Source organism: Triticum dicoccoides, chromosome 6B (genome assembly GCF_002162155.2).
Source record: "Triticum dicoccoides isolate Atlit2015 ecotype Zavitan chromosome 6B, WEW_v2.0, whole genome shotgun sequence".
In the NCBI taxonomy this organism is placed as follows: domain Eukaryota; kingdom Viridiplantae; phylum Streptophyta; class Magnoliopsida; order Poales; family Poaceae; genus Triticum; species Triticum dicoccoides.
Window position 1 is genome coordinate 472,831,762 of NC_041391.1, and position 22,096 is coordinate 472,853,857.

The window sequence follows — 22,096 nt, forward strand, 5'->3', positions numbered from 1 at the left end:
TTATTTTTAAGGATCAGGCTTTTCTGGTACTCATCATTTATTGAGGACTAGGCTTTCCTGGTACTCATCATTTATTGAGGACTAGGCTTTGTGCGTAATCGAGATTAAAAATCCTAGTACTCATACTTAAAAGGCCGTATGCATCCCTAATTGGTGCAGAGGCCGGAGAAAAGAGGATTCACACGGCCCCGCTAGAGCGACTCGGGCGGCGCCCTAAACCCAGCCGCCGAGGGCACATACTCCCTCCGCTCCTTCCTCCGTCGTCGCTGAGGGACACCGCCGGTCTAAGCCTTTTTCCTGCGGATCTGGCGTTGTGCGGGGCCCCAAATCATGTGGAGGCACGCTCGATCTGATCGGCAACGGCGAGGGCTACGGCGCGGCGGCGTCGGAGGTGGCGCGGGCTGCGGGCGCGGTGGCCAGCCCTGTTCGGGCGACGGCGGCGCGCCATCTGCCTTTGGATCGGCGGCGACGGCGGAGGCGGCGCGGGCTGCGGGTGCGGTGGCCACCACTGTTCGAGGGATGGCGGCGCACCATCTGCCTTTGGATCGGCGGCGGCATGGATGGCCTGGTGGTCGTGTTGGTGGCACCTCCAGTCAGATCTGTTCTGACAGGTGCAGCCGTCAGTGATGGTCATCTCTTCCGTCAGAAGTGGTCGGCCCACGGCTCAGTGGTCGGATCTCTAGTTTCGTCATCTAGTCCCAACTACGAGTCGGGAGACATAATTGCCGGTGAAAACCGAGCAGTTGGCGGGCGATGGCGACGATTTGCGCCGTTACCTTGACGAAGGTATCATCATGTAACTGTTGTTGACCCACTCGTGCTGCTTCAGGGGAAACCCTAGGATCTGGTCTTCCAGATCGGACGATGGCGGTACTACGGTGTCGTTTCTCTCTTGGGAGTATCGTTTGTGGAGCAGCGCTGGAAGACAGGGACATGAGGTGGAGTGGCTTCGTCTTGCACGGAGCTTCGGTCGAGCTGTCAAGTCATGCCTGACCGACAGGTGCTACGCTGAGTCATGCCTGGTTGGTAGGTGCTACGCACGACAGATCTTCCAGAGTCTCCGCGTCTGGGCGGATGAGCGCAGGGCGGTGGCGCCGTGGTGGCGTCGACGGATGTACGGACTGGCAAGAATGATACGGACATCTCTTCTGAAGATGGGTCAGTGGTCCGATGATGATGGTGGCTTCTAAAACGTGTGCATGTGATGTGCGCTTTAGGTAGGCTGCACCGGCTGTTGGTCCCGATACGTCATGTGGATGGATTGACGACGACACCGATTTTAGTTTGTAGGTGTGAGTGGTGGCTTCGGATGGATTGATCTACATTCTTGTGAGACATTTGTGGAATTTAGAAACATTACAACCGAGCATCTTTCGAGCCCTCTCAGGGCACTACTATTCCAACCGTCGGATCTGCAGTTCTATGTGTTCGTGGCCACTGGATGTGTTTTTAATTCCGCGTGGGCTTCGGTGATATACACAGCGCGCTAGATGGGCTGGGCAGCTGCTCCCGGAACAAAATCGGAGCTCTTGGGCCTATGGGCCTTATACTGGCCAACAACAAAGTCAATGAAAAACCTAGCGTACGTTCCGTTCGTCCCTGCAGGCCCTGCCTCTTCCTATCCCTCCCTCTCCTGCCGCTGTACCTCACACACACAGTGTCCGGAGCTGGCGAGCCAGGCGAATCGACACCGGGGTGCGACGAGGCTTCCTACGGCCATTAATGGGAGAGGAAGTGCGATGTGGCTTCGCGCCTCGGCCTCAACTCTCCAGGCGCCGGCGGTGCGAGCGGCACGATAACGACCACCATCGGAGGCCTCTGGAGACAGAATCTACACCGTGGATGCCCTTTTTCCTTTCCTCCCGTCGAGGTATGATGCTGCCGTAAATCTTACTCCGTAGATTGGCTGATGAGGATCGTGTTCCTCCATTCCTTCTGTGCAGATTTCTCAACCCGGATCGCTAAATTAATTGTGTCTAACCTTAAATTGTGCTTAGATCCGTTGAGGAGATTTTTCTTTTCTTTTGTTTGGGTAGTGCCCGTTCACCACTATGATATGGATTCTCCTACTATCAATTAGGAATCACTTATATATAACATATGAACATGAATTTATCTTGTATTACGCCTCTGTTGGTTTGAGTTCGTTTGTCGACAATTCCTTCATTAAATCGCAGTTTCTACATGCCATTACTGGTAATCATATGTGCTGCTCGAGTTCTCCTATAATCGCAGGTCAGTTACATCGTCGATTCATGCCGTCTTATCCCGCAGCCATGATTGATGCTTACTTGTCTTGCCCATGGACTGTCTAACTTACTTCCTATCTCTCCTTTTCCCCAAACTTGTGCATATCCATTTTCTTATTTAGACTATTCTTTTTGTTCCAAAATGAATGCAGGTTTTTAAGCTGGTTGGAGCTTGTGGTTTGCTCTTTCCTGGTTCTGCTTGATTAAAAGGTGAACCACTGCTTTGAAGTTGATGATTTGTGGGCTGACTGTTCATTTTGAATCTTATTAATTTCTATCTGCAAAATCATATGTCAGTACTTGCCTAGATGACCTGCACTCAACAAGGAAGATAAAATATGTGTTTGAGCTATGGGAGTTAAAATTAATTGTGCATGAGATCTGTTGTTTTTTCATACTCTGAATTATTGGTGAAGGTCAGGTCAGTACTAATCCTATAATTTAATTGTGTTTCTCTTGGTTCATAGATGTTCAAATCTGAATTATTTGACTCAATTCAGTTTTTCTGAATGTTGTCTACAAAATTGCATCACTACAGTATGCGAATTCACTATGCATCAGTTTTCAGAAAGACAACTTATGAATATGACGCGTCTCCATTTCAGTACGAGTTTGAATTTGGAGGCACTAAATATTTCTATATGACTTGTATCACATCAGTGGTTGGCTTACAAGTTATTTAGTGATTACTTCCAGACTGGTCCATACAAGTTCACCGTTTCTTCATGTTTTTGGTTAAGATATTTGACTACTAAGCTCCCTTTAAATAAACTGGTTGTGCAGCGTCATTGACTATCCAAATTTAAACATGCACATCTTCAAATGCATTTGTAAACCTTTGATGATTCTCCTCGATGCAACCAATTCATGGGCACTTTCCTGCCCTCGACGTCTGCAGTTGTGCTGACGAAGTTTGAATACTAATCTGAAGTATTTGTGTTGTCGTGAGAAGAAATGTAGAGAAGTGATCAATGAGCGGCTCAAGGTGCTGCAGAACCTTATCCATAACGGAACCAATGTGAGATGTTTTTAAATCTTAAATTCTTAATAGTTCGAACTGCTACTGGAACAAATTTTATACTCGATCGTACATCTGGCGAATGGTGATGTGGTTCTAAATTTCTAATGTGTTTAAGACTCTGGATTCCAGGTGGAAATCAGCATGATGAAGTTCACTACATCAAGTTCATGCAACTCTAGATCATATCGGGTTCTTGCAAAATTACAATCACATATTACCTTTATTTAATTAAGAATCTCGTGATCTCTTTCATGACTGCATTTTTTTATCTTTAGAAATTTTTCTATGCAAATTATACATTCTATTGTAAAATGAGACAGGCATGGCAACATGCACTACTTTGAGGCGACACTTCATGAAATTTAATTTTTCACATCATCAATTTCTATCAATACATTGTAAAATTGGATGGGCACGGCAACGCGTGCCTTCGATGATCTAGTAATTAATAAAGATGCAGCATGCATGGATTGATGCAGAGGCCGGGGATTTATTTTTAAATAAAAAGAATCTGCGATGCTGCTACTAACCACTGGTTAGCTGAATGTGTCGAAGCTGAAGCCCAAACAAACATAGCCATTGTGTTTTACAAGCTACCAGAGAACTGAAAAATAGAAAACGCAGGGAGAATTGAGCAACTCCGGCAGCCATCGGCCCATCACCGCCCAAATCGCTTCAGTTCACATGGGCAACAAGGCTGCAGGTACTGGAAGTCTACAGGTCAGATCCTCATGACATGATTTCATCAACCACCACCAGAACCCAGCAACAATAAACCAGCTAATATATACATCAGCAAGATCCTCATTTAGTGAGTAGACTGATGGAGGTTCAGCTATCTCAACAGTCCGATCAGTTTCGCTGAAAGCTCACTAGGTCTGGAGAGTTCACAGTTAAATCGATGCATCTAGATGCTATCAACTCTAGCGTCATTCCTAGTTCAGAACATGTTTGGAAAGTCAAAGTTCCTTTGAAAATTAAAGTGTTTATGTGGTTTATACATAAACAAGTCATATTAACAAAGAATAACTTGGTAAAGCGCAACTGGACAGGATCTATCAGGTGTAGTTTTTGTGATCGAGATGAATCTGTCAAACACCTTTTTCTTAATTGCCCGTTGGCCAAAGTTTTGTGGCAGACGGTGCACGTTGTCTTTAACATTACTCCTTCAAATTCTGTCAGTACGTTATTTGGAACGTAGCTTTTTGGGATAGAGTCCGAAAATACTAGACACATTTGCGTAGGAGTATGTGCTTTATTGTGGGCAATTTGGAACTGCATAAATGATCTGGTTTTTAACAGAACAACAAATATTCATTTTTTGCAGGTTATCTTTCGAGCCACTGCGTTGATCCGTATGTGGTCGCTACTCACTCCGACGGAGGCTAGGGAGCATTTGGTTACTGGATCTATCCGGTGGGAGATAGTAGCACGAGATATCTTCAATTGGTTTGGATGGCGGTCATGTAATAGGATAGACAATTAGTTTTTCTATCTTTCTTATGCCAGCCGGTTGTGGCCTTGTGGCTTTTGTGCTTTTGGCACTGTGGTTCTTTGTGAGCTTGCCTCTACTTTCGTTTCAGACTTTTAGATTTTGTTGAACCTATTTGCTTATTTATAAAGTTGGCGCATCGTTCTGATGCAGAGGCCCGGGAGTCCCTTTTTTTAAAAAAAATACATCAGCAAGACGAAAACAAAACCTAGGGGTAGCCCAGCATCTGAAGCTTGACTCAGAAGCAGCACCGTAGAAGAAATGAGGAGACACCAGCCACATCTTCGCGCCATGATTCAGTTACCGTGCACTGCTATGAAAACTTCATTTGCTATCAGTTCCAACATTCTTATGCCACACCTTAGCGTCTCTTGACTTTCAAGATTTGTGTGCAAATAGTTATAGTCATTAAGCCACCTAATAATCATATTAACTGGTTAAAGAAACTAGTTTTTCTTTCTTTGGTTTTTTTATCTTCTGACAATCCAGCCAGTAGATTTTCTTCAGAGTGCAGATATGATGAAAGCGAGAGAAAGAAAGAGAAAATCCAACCGGATCACCTGCTACCATCGTGCATGATATTTTTTTTTGAACAACAAAAGGCGCTCGAAGCGCCAAATTCATTTCATCTCAGAAACAGTGTACAACGTGAATTACAAACTCCTGAACCTGAAAATTTGAGAGAAGAGACAGCACAGGACAGGAACTATGTCTATGAGCTGAAGCGAAGCAACAAACTTGAGGTTCAACCCTAGAATGAAGAACCTGGTGAGCTACATTGTGTGCTATGCCATTAATTTCCCTAGAAATGTGAAACACTCGAGGTTGCAAGCTGTTAGCATGCTTGAAGAAATCAGCCAAAGGCTTCCTGATGCTCCAAGGGGTGGTAGATTCCATAATCTTGCCGGTAGCAGCCACCAAAAATAAAGAGAAACAATCCATGAGAAAGGTTGGCTGCCAAATATTGAGCTTACTAGCCACTTGAGCTGCAAAAGAAAGAGCCAGAGCTTCTGCATGTAGAGGAGAAGTAGTGGGAGGAGCTGATGCTTGAATTTGCACATTGATTTCAAAACGATCTTGAGGCAAAACAAGATAGACCCCTATTCCAGTAGCAACTGCTCCCTGTAATAGACCAGGAACTTTTGAACTTCTGAAAGCAGCGTCAGAAAATATTTTGGTCCCCGTAATGAGCAAATCCGACTTAAGAGTTCGACCCTGCATAGGAAGATGATCAGGAGGAGAAAGAACTTGTGGCATCACCTGCATCTTAGAGAAACGAGGCAAGTCATTATAAGAATCAGAGGACAAGGCCATAGTAGCAATGTGCACACGATGAGGAAGAGCCTTTTTCCTGTCAAAAAGAAAATCATTTCTAGCCTTCCAAAGACACCATAAAAAATTAAGAATGTTAGAGATAGAACCATTAGGATGTCTCATTTGAAGCAAGGCAATAAGGATAGAATGCATGATATATAGTTTAGGGCTCCCGGGAAGCTCGGCTTCCTTTCTTTCTTGTTCCTCCGAGTCAAATAAAGATCGCTTTGGCGAGAGAACGTGATCTGTGCCTGATCTGCTCTCACCCTTGTACTACTATCTGTTGGTTACCATGCCACTAATGCTTAATCTAGCTAGCCCACTCAGCCCGCAATAATACTCCTCAACAGAAAATAGCTAGCCACTAGGAGAAGAAGCAGATAGATAGAGACACACCAACAAATATGATGTAAACATGGAAAATAAATGGGAGAAATCATAAAGTAACCACTGCTTCACCCTTTTTTTTTTATTCTCTTTTCAAAAAGAGATCTCTTTCAAAAAAACTATCAACATTTCCTTAGCATCGACAAAAAAACTGTTTATTAGTGGGCTGCCACTTCCTAAACACGGGACGACTTGTATCAGCGACTCCTGCCTAGTAGGCAAGAGGTGGCCGCCAACTCATTCTGGCGTGCCAGTGCCTAGCCAGTTGCCCCCACACATCACCAAGCGCGTAGCACGTTGCCTTTAAGTATACACGTCACAGTTCTAGATTTTACAACTCGTTTCCCTCCTCCCCTCCCCAGACTTTAGACTTGTTCCTTCAGCTCATCACCTCCAACCCCAAGACCAGGAGGACTTTGTTCGTTCTCCTCCAGTTCTACTTCCCCAAATCAAATCAAATTCCAACACACGAGAGCTCCTTCTAGAAGCATAGTACGTATCTTTGCTGCAAGACAAAGAAGCGGCACATGCGACAAGATTAAGGTACCTCTTATTTCTCTCCCAATTTTCAGCTCCTCGGTGTGTCTTCAGAAAACCCTTCCATTGCTTCGAGACGAAACTAGCGGGGCACAAACATCAAGTGGCCAGCTCCGTGCACCATGAGACCTAGCACTGCTTTTCGAGCAGCAGTACGAGTACTAGGCACATGCCACTTACTAATTTCCAGCTCAGCTAGCTAACCCCAACTTGACACCATTCCCGTCATGTCATATGCTTTGTCTCTCTTTCCCACAAAGGAACTGCCAACTCCCCTCCTTCCATTCGCTCAAGTTGCACCCTCCTTTCTGATTCAGATTATTAGTGCAGGAACAAGCGAGGCTAATTTTAAAGGTGCACGTTCCGGTTCAGATTATCAGTGGGGTCGCTGAGCGAAGCCCAAAAGGCTCACCGTAAAGCAAGGAGCAAAGGTGAGGATCTTTCCGTCGCTTTTGCACTTCTTGTGCTACTATCAATAAGGCTCCTGGGCCGGATGGGTTTCCGGCGGAGTTTTATAAAAAATGCTGGCATATTATCAAGGGGGATCTTTTACCCATGTTTCATGACCTGTTTGCTGGACGGCTTCATTTATTTCACCTGAACTTTGGAACCATAACGTTGCTACCAAAAAAGACAGATGCTCTGAGGATTGAGCAGTTCCGGCCTATCTGTCTTCTGAATGTTAGTTTCAAAATTTTTACCAAGGTTGGGACGAATAGGCTCACACAGATTGCGCATTCTGTGGTGCAGCAATCCCAGACAGCTTTCATGCCGGATAGAAACATCCTAGAAGGGGTGGTGGTCTTGCATGAAACGATCCATGAAATTCACTCTAAGAAACTAGATGGAGTCATTTTTAAAGTGGACTTTGAGAAAGCGTACGACAAAGTTAAGTGGCCTTTCCTGCAACAAGCTCTGCGTATGAAAGGGTTCGACGAGGGCCGGAGGAGCCAGATTGAATCGTTTACGCAGAAGGGTAGTGTTGGTATTAAAGTGAATGACGACATTGGTCATTACTTCCAGACACACAAGGGCTTGCGGCAAGGTGATCCGATGTCCCCTATTCTGTTCAACATAGTGGTGGACATGTTGGCAGTTCTGATAGGGAGAGCCAAGGAGGCAGGCCAAGTTGGAGGCTTGGTGCCTCATTTAGTGAATGGAGGTATTTCCATCCTGCAGTACGCTGATGACACTATCATCTTCATGGAGCATGACTTGGTAAAAGCAAGAAATATGAAGCTGTTGCTTTGTTTGTTTGAGCAATTGAGTGGGCTCAAAATTAACTTCCATAAAAGTGAGTTGTTCTGCTTTGGTAGAGCCAAAGAGGAACAAGAAGCTTATAAACAATTGTTTGGGTGTGGTTTGGGGGAGTTACCATTCACATACCTAGGGATTCCAATACATCACCGTAGGCTTACGAACAATGAATGGAAGTGTATTGAAGATCGATTTGAGAAAAAGCTAAGCTGTTGGAAGGGTAAGCTAATGTCATATGGAGGCCGGTTAATTCTTATTAATTCGGTGTTGACGAGTATGCCCATGTTCCTTTTGTCTTTTTTTGAAGTACCGGTTGGGGTAAGGAAAAGACTGGACTTCTATCGATCGCGGTTCTTTTGGCAGGGAGATGAGCTAAAAAGAAAATACCGGTTAGCGAAGTGGGATATCATTTGTAGGCCGAAAGACCAAGGGGGTATGGGGATTGAAAATCTCGAGGTCAAGAACCGATGCCTTCTTAGTAAGTGGTTATGGAAGTTAGCTTCAGGAACTGAAGCCACTTGGGCTCAAATCCTTCGTAATAAGTATCTTCAAACCAAAACTTTGTCTCAGGTCACGGTTAGACCGACTGATTCACCCTTTTGGAAAGGGCTAATGAAAGTTAAGCTTTCATTCTTTCAGAGGGCAAAGCATGTTGTTGGAAATGGTGCCAGCACAAGATTCTGGGAGGATTGTTGGCTCGGTGATACGCCCCTTGCAATCCAGTATCCGGCGTTGTATCGTGTTGTACAAAGGCGTGATGCTCTGGTTGCAACAGTCTTTCGTTCCATTCCACTTAATATTCAATTTAGAAGATCGTTAGTGGGCAATCGTTGGGAACAGTGGCTGCATCTAGTTAGGAGACTGATGCAGGTCCAGCTTTCACAACAACCTGATAAACTGCGCTGGAATCTCACTAGGTCGGGGGAATTCACAGTTAAATCCATGTATGTTGCTGTTATCAACTCCAGCTCGATTCCTACTTCCAAGCATGTGTGGGATGTCAAAGTTCCTTTGAAGATTAAGGTGTTTATGTGGTTTCTTCATAAACAAGTCATCTTAACAAAGGATAATTTAAAAAAGCGCAATTGGACAGGTCCTACTAGGTGTAGTTTCTGTGATCAGGGTGAAACCATTAAGCATTTATTCCTTGAGTGCCCACTAGCTAGAATTCTTTGGACAACTGTTCATGTTGCTTTCAATATTACTCCACCAAATTCGGTGAATATGATGTTTGGAGCTTGGCTTAATAGGGTAGAGCCCGGGTTAGCTAAACATATTCGCGTGGGGGTGTGCGCCTTAGTGTGGGCACTGTGGAATTGCAGAAATGATCTTGCTTTTAACAGAACAACAAAAACTCATGTTTTGCAGGTTATCTTCAGAGCCACGGCACTTATCCGTTCCTGGTCGCTACTCACTCCGACGGAGGCCAGGGAGCGTTTGGTTACTGGTGCTATCCGATGGGAGACGGTAGCTCGGGATATCTTCAGCCGGTTTGGATGGCGGTCATGTAATAGGATAGGCAATTAGTTTACCTGTCTTTTGTTGAGCCAATCGGCTGTGGTTTATCCTTTGTTGGGCTAGCTTATGTATCTAGCCTTTGGGTTCTGTGTGAGCCTTTTCGTTTTCTTTTTAGTTTGCTACTACTCAGACTTCGAGATTTTGTGGATGTTTTATTATTAATAAGATGGCCGTATGCATCATGCTGATGCAGAGGCCGGGGATCCCCCTTTTCGAAAAAAAAAAATCAATCAGGGTGCGTGTTTCCCTTCGATCTCCATGCTTGCTTCCTTGCCACTTCGTCTCCTGGTCGTCGGTGTCTTACAACAGTTGGTTGATTGCTGAGCTTTGGTTTCACTCCACAGGTTCCTTGGGATAAACTTATTTCCTTGTTCTTCAGTCTTCACAACCAGCTGACCGCTCTCCGACAAATTCGTTCGTGCAGATAGGGTAGCGTACATGGGTTGTGGGGCGTCGAAATGGAGGGGTCCCGGTGTTGTGCGCCGGGGGAGGCCAAGAAGTGTCGGGGAGGTGGTCGTCTTCCTCCCGGGGCTCCGGGTACCTAGGACCGTAGACTTCTCGCAGTCTCTCGGTGATCACCTCGACAAGAGCACGGTGGAGAGGCTGTCTTCTCTAAGAGCAACGGTCATGACAATGGCAATGCAGGAATCGGCCATGGCCCTGAAGCCGAGGCGAAGGGCGACGCGGCACGGTGTGTTGACGGGATCCTGCTTGGCTGCTAGCCTGCTACATATGTGAGATATATATGAGGGGTTTTGTTTTGATTTAGTAGCCTTTGTTTGGCTTTCAGGAGGGTCTGGCACTGCTAATCTTCTCCAGGCTTTGGAAGACTACCTGCCAGTTCTGCTAGGACTGGTGAAAGAAAGTGAGTGTATCCTATCATACAGTATTTTTACTTTGTTTTTATGATGGTGTTTTCTGACTGATTCATCATGAGTTATGTTGCAGGCAGAACTGGCAGTTTGTTTGAGAAACAAAGTGCAGTTTGTTTGGGCTAACCAAGAGGACGATGCTGAGGTAAGGATGGGGTCCATCCATGTTCAGAGATGATCCCTTGGTAAAAAACGCTCAAAGTTACCTCATGGTTTGGTTGCAGGAGACATCCATGGCTGATGCTTGGTATGAGGTGCTGTCTGTGCTGCACCTCATGGCCATGGTGTGCTTCCTGCAGGCCAACTCCCTGCTTCTGCCGAGGTCATACGGCGAGGGCCATGGGCCAAGGGTCTCTGAAGGTTGGTCATTCGGTACTTACATCTTGGATTCTTCTTGGATTAAGAACATTGTTAGTTTTCATGATTTAGTACACTGCTAAGTGCTAACAACACGAAAAAAACACGTGTCCGGCAGAGAGCAGGCGAGCCACTGTTGATGTTTTCTTGAAAGCCGGTGGGTACTTGGATTGTGCAATTAATCAAGTACTTCCGCAGATACCGCCTGAAAAAAGGTTTAACTCTTGGTTATATCAGTTTATGAAGCTCAAAGAGCCCAAGTTTAGGATGACGTCTACTGAATTCTTTGGTCTTAATTTCAGAAGGGCACTCCCGGTAGATCTAGTTGAGGGAAATCTAAAAGCTCTTAGCTTGCAAGGACTTGGCCAGGTACTCTTCAATAATTTGATGATTTTCTGTTTTGCAAAGTATAAGGACAAATCTAAATGTAAATAATTCTTAACCTCATCCAAAACTGAGCTACTTCAACTCTGTCACATTGGTTGCAAGTAAATCTGATATATAGGGGTTTATTATTGTACTCTTGTTCTTGGGATGTTTGAGTGACTTATCATCTTCAAATGCTACAGGGAGTTGATATGCAACTTGGATTGGCAATTGATAATCCAAAGGCCACTTTAGCAGTCAAACGGCGTTTAGCTTGCGAGATGGTCAAATATTGGCAGCAGGTGTTTCTTCTTTCTCTCAGATCTATTTTCAAGGGCTTACGAAGTCATGAGCACATGGGTCTGTTCTTTCGCATCATACTTCATCATTCTATTTTTGCATTCAACAGCTATTGCGAATTTTTTTGTACTTTAATCTATGAATTATTGTTCTACAGATTAAGGATAGCATACCAGAGCTTCCTTTGTCGGATGGATGGGCGAAAAAGCACACACTATTTGTTAAGTGGAAGTATGCTGAAGCAAAGGTGTACATACCAGCTTACCACTATTTTATCATAATTCCAAAATATGTTAATTATTTTGATTTCCAAATTGCAAATGTGTTCCATGTCTTGAACTGAAAAAAAAAATATTGCTTGCGACCAATGGTGGAGGTGGAGCTACGTGAGGGCAAAACTCGGCCGTGTACCGCCCAGCTCATGAGCAGAACTAGGGCGTGAGGGAAAAAATTTGTGCTCACCTTAGCCTGGCCACCCAGCTATTTCTTTGTGCCTCTGCCACTAGATGCAACCTTACATATCCCATTTAAACTGAAGTCTTCACCAGATCACACACAGACTCTTCGACATGGCGAAGATATATAATATGTAGATCTCTTTACCTTGCTAACTAGAGACATTTAAATCGGTACTGTTGCTCTTTATATTTTTGTCAGGCTGCTGCATACTACTTCCATGGGTTGATTCTTGATGAGGGAAACACCGAGAAATCACAGGAGATGGCAACATCATCCCTACAAGCGTCAGAGGAGTTTCTGAAAGAGAGCAAAAGAGCCTCTGAGGTCTTCCATTCGACTCCTCCGACATCAAGGTCAGTTGACAATTTTTAGTCTTCTTTAGGATTTGATTTACCTGTCCTAAATCTACTACTGTGCCATTTGGCGATTTCTAGGCCTAGTATGAACAAGTTGGCGCAAGGAGGAAATAATTCTGAGGAGCCTGCTATTTGAAAGCTATTGTTGCATAGTATCTTGCCTCTGCGTCACAAGATGCACACAGCCATTATTGCTGCATTGTATAATACTCCCTCCGTTCCTAAATATAAGCCTTTTTATAGATTCCAATGCAGACTACATACGGAGCAAAATGAGTGCATCTACACTCTAAAATACGTCTATAGACATCTGTATGTAGTCCGTATTGAAATCTCTGAAAAGACTTATATTTAGAAACAGACAGAGTAGTTGAATATTTTAACTTGCAGAGTTTTGCTTGAAGCAATCAAAATGGAGACTGAATTTTGAACATGTAATGTTGCAGGATCTCAACTCCTTTCGGAACAACCAAACATCTCTTGGACATGATCCCAAAAGAGACATTAAGCAAGCTACAGAATAACCAGGACCTTAACACCCAAGAAAGGTAATACTAATATTTTTTAGAAGGGGTGACAATTATTTACCTTTAATGAAACAGATGTTAATCATAAATATTTTCTAAATTCAGAACATCGAATACCGGAGTCAGCCGGATCATCACACCGCCGCCTCCATTGCCAGATTTCCCTTTGGCCCTAAATCCTGAGGAATATGAGCTTCCCCAATTAGGCCCGCTGTTGAAGAAGGAAGCTAACCACTAATAAAGTTTCGTTACCAAGCTCAGGCAAGAACGAAGGCCTTCTTCTAAAAGGGATCACTCCTCCGCAGCTGAAAAAGAACACAAATTCTGCAACACTTTAGAGGACAATAGTGAGAAACGAAGTCTATTACGCCGAATGTTAGAAAGAAAAATAATTTTATTAATGTCGACCAGTTAAAATGAATTACCCAGCAAGGTCCAAGGATCTGAAGAGCATTGTACAGACGGATCTTTTCTTGTGAATTACACAAATGCTTTTGTTGACAGATTTCTAGCCACCAACTTTGCTAGAAAAGTATAAAGTAAGCATTCAGTATATCCTCTCATCCGGTGCTGCTCATTAAAATCACAGGATGGATTTCAGTCCATTCTGTGAACTTTTGTGATCCTTTTTTTTGTGCCAAAAAGTACCAAAAGGGGACCCACAACTTGTTTAACTTCAAGAGATTTTTTTTTTGCGGAGAACCTCAAGAGAAATTATATGTAGTACATAATGTACATATTACATGACGCATAGTTGGATAAAAACAACATTATCGCAGTACATATTTTGAAACATGGTGCTTCCACAATTGAACTTTAACAGATACCAAGAGTGGTTACTAGCCGAGGATACCCCTTGAAGTGCACGCAAATAACACGTTTCGTTATTTTCAAAATAGAATTCTTCACGAAGGACCATAATATGGGTCGTCAATCTAAATAATGTATAACCCATCCATTAAGAAGAAATAATTTTATTTACATTTTAGAACATTCAGTTTTACATAATTCATCCCAATCAAGAAGCTCAATATTAGAACAATATTGCACAATGCACCGAACATGCATACAACATTATAATCACTAACAGATCAATTTTTAACAAGTTAGATTACACGAATAATTCTAGAGGTCGGACATATGAGGAATTCCAAGGGAATATCAGTATGATTTGTAATCTCCTCATCAACTACATCACCATAACTCCAAGGTGAGACACCAATAGAGAATGACACTAGAGCTTCAATATGTTGATGTCATGAAAACTCGAGCCAGGAGCAGATCAAGTGAAAAATTACTGATGAGAAAACCACCAAAATTGTATAGATATGATGGCACTGATGTATAAATCAATCCTGTCACTTTGGCATGTGAATCACGCATCGCAAACACCTGTTTTGTAGCATCAGTTCAAGCGCTTTGTTGATGTCACTGAATGGCATATCATGTGTGACAAGGCCATCAACTTGGATTTCCTGGGAAGTTACATGACAGAATGGTCAATGCATATTTGAGGTCTACGCGTTCCAAATAAATTGTCTCGGCTGAAAACTATATTACACATGCCACATTTATTGAATCTATTCTTGTGTGGCAATCGTTGATTCTGCAATATCAGGTCCATTATACTAGTGTCATTTCTACTTGCCTCCACAATCTCACACCACACTAAAGAGGGACAGACTAATTACACCAAGACGAATAATGAAGTTCAATTGCTTAATTTAGCATTGTTAACTGAAAGTTGGGAAAAGCATTACAAAACATTTGGTTCTGCAACAATTTTCCAAATTACCTTGTTTGCGTACTTCTCCACTAACAAAGGTATATCAGATTTGGGTCTCCATCCTCCAAACAAAGACCCCTTCAGTGTTCTTCCAGAGAGAAGCAATCCATAATGAGCAGAAACTTCTGGTTCTGCTTTTGGTACGCCAAGAGTTACAGTCAGGCCCCATCCCTGACAAGACCAAACATGAGAGGAGAAAATGCATCTGAACACAATAGTAAACTTTGTGGCACACGGTTACTAGAAATGAAAAAGACTAACAGAAAATTACATCAGAACATGATTGCAATGCAGTCGAGACTACTCCGGTATCACCCACACATTCAAAAGAGTAATCAGCCCCTCCATCAGTAAGCCGTTTTACTACCTGAAAGGATGAACAAAATGTCATTCCTATCTTGTTTATCAGGTTGGGATCAATCGGTTAACACATATAAAGTGAAAACCAGTACCACATCAGTTTTTGACATCTCTCTCTTATAAATGGAGTTGTTATAAGAGCATATTGGCAAAGCGTGTAACCCAAAGCTTGCTTACTGTGCACAATCTTGTTGGACAAGTACTGCCTAGGCAAAGAACTTTTGTGTTCTTGCTTATCTTATGATTTTGTCAAAATTTAATGGTTAGTCCAGTCCTTGATTGAGCACATCAGTTTGTTTGTGTAAACAGAATGCCAATTGTACACCAAAGATGCAGTTAAGACAATCATATAAACTGTAAGTGATCAGTAGCTCAGTTTTCTCAGTCAATTTGATTTAATTTAATTTTTCCATATGCTTCCCCTAACCGAGGGAGCCCGGTTCCACTATCATCAGATCACGAAACAAGCCAAAAACTTCAGGAAAAGTACCTGCTGAACAGGTTCATTCAATTCGGCAGGATTAATAAAATCTGTAACACCAAAAGACTTCCCTGTGACACAGACACACCAAGTAAGTTTGCAGAAAAAATATTGCTATAGAAGTATACAGTTATTATTTTGTACTGCAAAAATACCCTTTTCTTGCTTATCAGGATTGGTATCTACTCCAATAATCTTGGAAGCTCCCCGTAGCTTAGCACCTTGAGCGACCTAAATAAGCAGATATGGGCCTCAGAATTGCAGCTCTTGATATGTGTTTTTCTTAATTTACAATAGCAGCTTCTGTAGATACTCACCGAAAGTCCTACAGTTCCAAGACCAAATATAACTACACTTGATCCCTTGGATACATCAGCAACATTCCAAGCCGCACCAAGGCCTAAAAAACAGATCAACAGAGCAATAAACAGTGGATGACGAGATACCATCAAAACATGCCGGCACGCAAGATGACTGAATAATTTGAACACCAAGAATTCTTTACAAGCTGAGCAGGCATATCCTGTCAAGGGTACCTGCAGAGGCGCCGCAGCTGAGCAGGCATATCCTGTCCATGGGCATGGTGGGGCTGACCTTGACCGCGCAGCCCGAGTGGACAACCGCGTACTCGCTGAAGCTCGACACGGCGCAGTAATGGTACACGGGCTTCCCGCCGATGGAGAAGCGGGTGGTCTGGTCGCTGTGCATGACGCCCTTCCTCTCCAGGCCGAGCGTCTGGCACATGTTGCTTTTGCTCGACACGCAGTGCTTGCAGCTCATGCATTCCCCGATGAAGACGGTGAGCGCGTGGTCTCCGACTTGGAACTCGGTCACTCCTTCCCCGACGCTCTCGACCACCCTGCAGGCCGAAGGTGTTAGGCTGTCAGCATTGTGACGACTTGTGTGAGCAAAAGGAGAGAGACCAGGATACGGACGGACCCGGATGCTTCGTGCCCGAAAATTCTGGGGAACAGATCGGGCTGCGCCTGCGATTCGGATCAAAGTTTGAGAGTAGGCTCGGGATAAGATGCAAATGCAGGGGAATCCTGCTCGGGGGGGAGAAGCTGTTGGTGGTGCCGGTGCGTACCGTGGACTGCCACTGGGTGACGTCGCTGCGGCAGATGGAGGTGGAGACGACCTTGACGCGGATCTCTAGTGGCCCCGGCGGGGCGACCTCCACGTCCTCCATCACCAGCGCCTGCCCCGGCCCCCATGCCACCGCCGCTGCACGCCACCAAACACCGATGAGTCAGGAGAACACCAGTACACCACACACGCACGCACGCATTCACGCGACGAAACTACAAGGGCGGATTGGTCACCTCGGCAGGTGATGGCCGCTGGAGGGGAGGAGGACGATGCAGCGGCGGCCATTGCGGGAGATTTGCCTGCTCGTTGCTGTCTGCGCGAATTCTGGCGGAGAGAAGTCAAACAATCATAGCTCCTTGGTTTCGCTTTAGTAGGGGAGGGTTAGGTAGGTAGGAATGCCCCTGCCGCTACCGACCACCGTTGCTCAATGCTGCTACCGCCAACACTGCAACAAGAAACTCGAACAACTTATTACTGTCAGGAAAGAGCGCGCATAAGAGCATCTCCAACACCCGCGCTTCGCATCGCCCGCAAAAAACCTGTTTGCCGCGCGCGCTTCGACTGATTTAGCGCGGCCGTCAGCGCTGGCTCCAGCAGTTGTGCTATAATGCAGCGCGCAAAAATACAGCGCACGCGACTCGTCGAGCATTTTAATATATATGGCATTTTGGACACAAAATGAGTTTGAAACATTCATCAAAATGCAATGAACATGTGAATTTTGACACAAACAAGTTGATGAATAAAAGTTCATGCCCACAAGTTCATCCAACCAAATTCAAAATGCAAACTAAAGTTCAAGACATAAATGAAAGACACATCAATCATCTTTCTTCTTCGTCCTCATCTTCCGAAGACGATTCTTCCGCCTCCGAAGATGAATCTTCCTCCCTAACCTCATCACGCACCGTATCACGTGAAGCTCCGACGGTGTTGGCAAGATCTTCAACGGCATCTTTATGGGAATGTGTGTGAGGAGGCACATCGAAAAACATTCCACCCATGGCGGCCGGAGGTGCACCCATACCTCTCATGAGAGAAGCAAAACTCATGCTTCCCATGACGGCCATAGCGTCGGAGGGTGCTCCAAAGCCACTCATGCCTCCCATGACGGCCGGAGGTGCACCCATGCCTTCCATGGCTCCGAAGCCACCCATGCCTCCCATGCCGCCAAGGCCACCGCCACCCATGCCACCAAGGCCACCGCCACCCATGGCACCGAGGCCACCGCCACCCATGCCGCCAAGGCCACCACCACTCATGCGGATCATGGCTCTTTTTTGGATCAAGACTTCTTCACGTGCAAGGTTGACGTATTCCTTTTGCGCATCATTGAACAAAGATGTGTCCAAGAAGAACAAGTGCTTCTCCCATTCCAACAACTTAGCTCGCTCCTCCATGCCCACCTTCCTCTCCTCCAATGCCACTTTCCTCTCCTCGGCGGCCACCCTCCTCTCCAAGGCCGCCAACCTCCTCTCCTCAGTCGCGGCATCTTGGTTCCTTGCCATTTTCCTCACCTCGTTGGCTTCTTTTTTTGCCTTCACAATAGCTTCCATAGCATTTTTGAGCTCATCACCTCCTTTCCTCTTCTTCTTTTCGGTTTTGTCTTTCTTGCACCCATCCGGTCGTGTTGGCTTCGAGTATGAAACCGAGTTGGGGGTGGGGCTTCTCTTGTCGTCATCACTTGATGCATCATCCTCCTCATCATCATCATTCAACTCAATTGTTCGCTTGCGTTTGTTGCTCAAATGCAAATCATCCAAACCTTCACGCTTCTTTCATTTCTCATCATCCTTTAACACTTCATAGCAATGAGGCAAGGTAAAGATCCTTCCTTTCTTGATCTTCCCCTTCTTGGTTGTCCTCGTCTCTTCTTTGAACAAGTTTTGTGCAATGTTGTACTACAAGAAAAACAAAACAAGTTAGCACTTCGGACACCAAAAACAAGTATGATGAACATATATGAGATGCCACTTACTCTATCATCCTCATTTGTGCCACTTGGGTTAATCTTGTCAACTGCCTTTTGTGCGGCCGCCCACTTTTGACAATCCGAGTTGATTGTCGACCATCGGGACCGAAGTGATCTCTCGGAGCGGTCAATTCCACTCACGTTGTGAGCATCAAAGTGTTCTTTCATTCGCCCCAAATATGCATCTCTACTTTGATCACCTCCAACGGATGGATCCCTCAACACTTGCAACCAAGTATTGCATAGTAACTTGTCATCGTTGGTGATGTAATTGCTCGCTCTTATTTTCGGCGCGTCGACAATGCCCTCACCCTCCTCGTCCACCTCAAACTCATGGTCTTCGAAATGGATGTCATTGGTTTGAGACAATGCAAATTGTTGGACCCAACACCCATAGTTGACATGTATGCATCATCGTTGAGACTACAAAGTTTTTTGAACAATGCAAATAAGCTATCTATATGTGATGATGCATTGAAAAAATAACAAGAAAATAGAAGTTGGAATTTTTTTCACCTTGGGGCATTTCGTCGAACACGTGGTGCGCGTCGGCGGCCGGCTCAACGAGTGAGCTCGCCGGCGCTTCGGTAGCCGCCGCGCCCGTCGAACGCCCTGCAAGCTTCTTTCCCCTCACCTTCGAGCTGTCGGAGCCGTCCGCCGCCTTGTTCTTCTTCGCGGATGTTTTGCCCTTCTTCGGCCGCGCCGCATTGGGGAGCTTCAACGGTGCGGCGGCGGCACGGGATGGCGCCGGCGCGACGCCACCCGTCGCCGTGGTCATCCGCGGCGGCAAGAAGACACTGCGCGCGAGGCCGACGCTCGGCGGAGCTCCGGCGGTGGCGACGCCAACGCTCCCGCGCTAGGGTTTCCGGCGGCGGCGGCGGGGGGAGGGGTCGCGGCTGTACAACGGGGTGAGCGGGATGCCGGTGTGCGCGTCCATGGGTGGCAGGGCGCCGGCGCCGGCGCGCGGGGGGCGTAGAAGGAGGAGAGGAGAGAGTGCGGCGCGAGCGCTCGAGTGTGCCGCGCGCGGAAGCGGCCGCCCCAAATACACCGCGCAGGATAGTGCTTCCGACCGCGCGCCCAACTCGTTATAGCGCGCACGCGGTTTTTGTGCGCCATCCGCCGCGGCGCTCGCGCTAAAACGGCCTAATTTGCGGCACGATGCTAGTTTAGCGCGGCTGTTGGAGATGCTCTAAGCAACAGCTCGGAACTTGTCCAAACCACCTAAAGTTTGTCAATTCGAGGCCGCAAAATAACACGATCTAGGCAACCTTCATAGCTGTCAGGAACAAAAAGAGAACTCTCTCGGACAAGGAGATTTGGTGCCCGAGCCTAGCTGGTCCCGATATCCTCTCCTTCCGTTCCGCGCTAGGGATCCGAGAAAAGAGGCCTGACGCATCTGACGCTGAATTATGGAAATTAGGCGGAAGGTGAAATACGGGACGGAATAGTGTATTGTACGTGGGACTCAGACATAGCGGTGGGACGACGGAGACGCGTGAGGTAGCTAATCCGTCGACCAGAATGTTAGTGCTTTTACCGTGCCTAGGATCAGATCAGGGGAACAGGACGTCGGGGTAAAAGCTGAGCCGTCTGTCGGACACGTCTATGTGATACACATGCGCACATCGGCTGTAGGCGGCGACCCGGCCCCCATCCAAATCTCCCGGTCCATCTAGCACGTCGTTGTTCATTCTGGAACCCTGATTTGTGCTGGTGCCCAGCCCCCTACCATTTTACTTGCGGCGGCGTTGGTGGCCATTTGAATGGATGATGTTGGCATGGAGTTCCTCCTCGATGCCGTTGACATGTTAGATACTTCAGATCTGCAAAGTTTTTCAGCAATTTTCAGTGTGTTTTCACTGACGCGCCATGGCCGCCGCCGTTGCCGTTGGATTCTCATGTCCCCCCTGCATGAGGAGTTCGCCGATAGTCATGAGCAGCCAGATCCGGTCCCTATGTCCTTGTTGGTAAACAGCGGACCAGGAGTTGCCCTCCCCGCAGAATCAGACGTTGGCTATGGTTGTGGTCAGCAAATCGGCAACGAGGACAACAATAGTACACGAGCTGGAGTCCGGCGACGACCTGATTCATCGCCGACGAGGTCTGTGCATCGACTGACAGAGTCAACCTGCAGGCCCGTGGGTGGACAAAAAGGTACGAAATGAAATATGTGGAGTTGTAGGATTACATCTTTTATGTCTCCTGTCCTGACTGAACATTATTTGTGCGTTGCTTATATTCAGTAAGAACTTAGCAGTTAAAAACCGGATAGTTAATCTGAACAAATTGGACCACTTCGTTACCGGACCCATATTAACCCCCCAGGAATACCCACAGGCACCATGTTGCTAGCCTTGTTTCGTACAATGAAAAAAATGTTAGGAAAGAAAAATTGAATTTTGGTTTCCATGATCGCAGATTACGTCTGGGTAGTGCGCCACCAGACAGGACACCATGCCCTTCCCGAATTATTGCTATGGAGCAGTCGATTTGCAAGTACGCGGAAGAGCCGTCGAAGAGTGTGTTAACGCCCGAACTCGGGCTGAATTTTGATTTGTTAGGTGAGGCATGCAACTTCTACAATCTGTATTCGTGGGAGATAGGCTTTGCTATTAAATATGGTAAAAGCAGATTGAACGCGGAGAGGACAAAGTGCATGCAACAGATTGTGTGCGGGTACTCAGTGAGTTTTCATTTCCGTAATGTATTCTATGGCGCGTAGGGAAGTGTTTGACCGATTTGTCGTGGTGAAAAACATGCAGGGCAAACCGGAAACGGAGAACAGTAGGTCCTGCAGATGTCAGTGTCCGGGCTTGATTAGGTTGTTGCGTGCAGCAGAAAACAGTTGATACATCACAGAGCACCGTGAAAAAACCACAACCACTCTATGTCGTTGATGATTGGTGAAAAAGTGCACGGGCCGTCTCACAAGCACATTGATGTGTACATTAAAGATTTGATAAAGCTGCTAAGGGAGAATAATGTGAATTTTGGAAAGGTGTACAACATCATTGGTAGTTTTTTCGAGACGATCGAGAAGGTGCCATTCACGAAGAGGACTCTAAGGAACATTTGTGGGAAGATCAGCCATGAGCAGGCAGAAGACGATGTTAGGAAGACATTGGAGGTGTTTGCAGACATTGTCAATGATGACCCTGGTTTGACATATAAAGTTTTGGCAGAGAGAACAAGTAAGGTCAAAAACCTCATGTGGACTAACGGAAGCAATCGAATGCAGTACATGTTTTTTAGTGATGTGGTTACATTCAACACAACCTACATGAAAAACCTTTGGTCTTTTTGTTGGGGTTAACAATCATTTTGAGAGCATTATACTTGCTGGTGCCTTGATGAGGGAGGAACAAGTAGAGAGCTTCAAGTGGTTTTTTTAGTGAG

General features: G+C 45.7%; 2 protein-coding genes and 1 long non-coding RNA gene across 3 annotated transcripts; 2 read left to right on the plus strand and 1 right to left on the minus strand.

Annotated features, from left to right (window-relative positions):
* The first annotated feature begins 1,578 nt into the window (after nt 1-1,578).
* Nucleotides 1,579-3,643, plus strand: LOC119326504. The gene is made up of 2 exons (XR_005158020.1): nt 1,579-3,267; nt 3,400-3,643. It is a non-coding gene; the product is annotated as an uncharacterized LOC119326504 (long non-coding RNA).
* A 3,495-nt stretch (nt 3,644-7,138) lies between these two features.
* Nucleotides 7,139-13,435, plus strand: LOC119323702. The gene is made up of 12 exons (XM_037597406.1): nt 7,139-7,431; nt 10,200-10,466; nt 10,566-10,646; nt 10,737-10,792; nt 10,872-11,007; nt 11,123-11,219; nt 11,307-11,373; nt 11,574-11,672; nt 11,828-11,917; nt 12,328-12,482; nt 12,932-13,033; nt 13,118-13,435. The coding sequence occupies exons 2-12, from the start codon at nt 10,214-10,216 to the stop codon at nt 13,248-13,250; spliced, it is 1,269 nt and encodes a 422-aa protein (XP_037453303.1). The 5' UTR covers nt 7,139-7,431; nt 10,200-10,213; the 3' UTR covers nt 13,251-13,435.
* A 635-nt stretch (nt 13,436-14,070) lies between these two features.
* LOC119323701 (alcohol dehydrogenase-like 6) lies at nt 14,071-17,140 on the minus strand. The gene is made up of 10 exons (XM_037597405.1): nt 16,962-17,140; nt 16,727-16,863; nt 16,579-16,625; nt 16,176-16,498; nt 15,957-16,039; nt 15,795-15,870; nt 15,649-15,710; nt 15,070-15,165; nt 14,808-14,969; nt 14,071-14,487 (listed from the first exon to the last, which is right to left on the minus strand). The coding sequence occupies exons 1-10, from the start codon at nt 17,011-17,013 to the stop codon at nt 14,371-14,373; spliced, it is 1,155 nt and encodes a 384-aa protein (XP_037453302.1). The 5' UTR covers nt 17,014-17,140; the 3' UTR covers nt 14,071-14,370.
* Between the last annotated feature and the right edge of the window lie 4,956 nt (nt 17,141-22,096).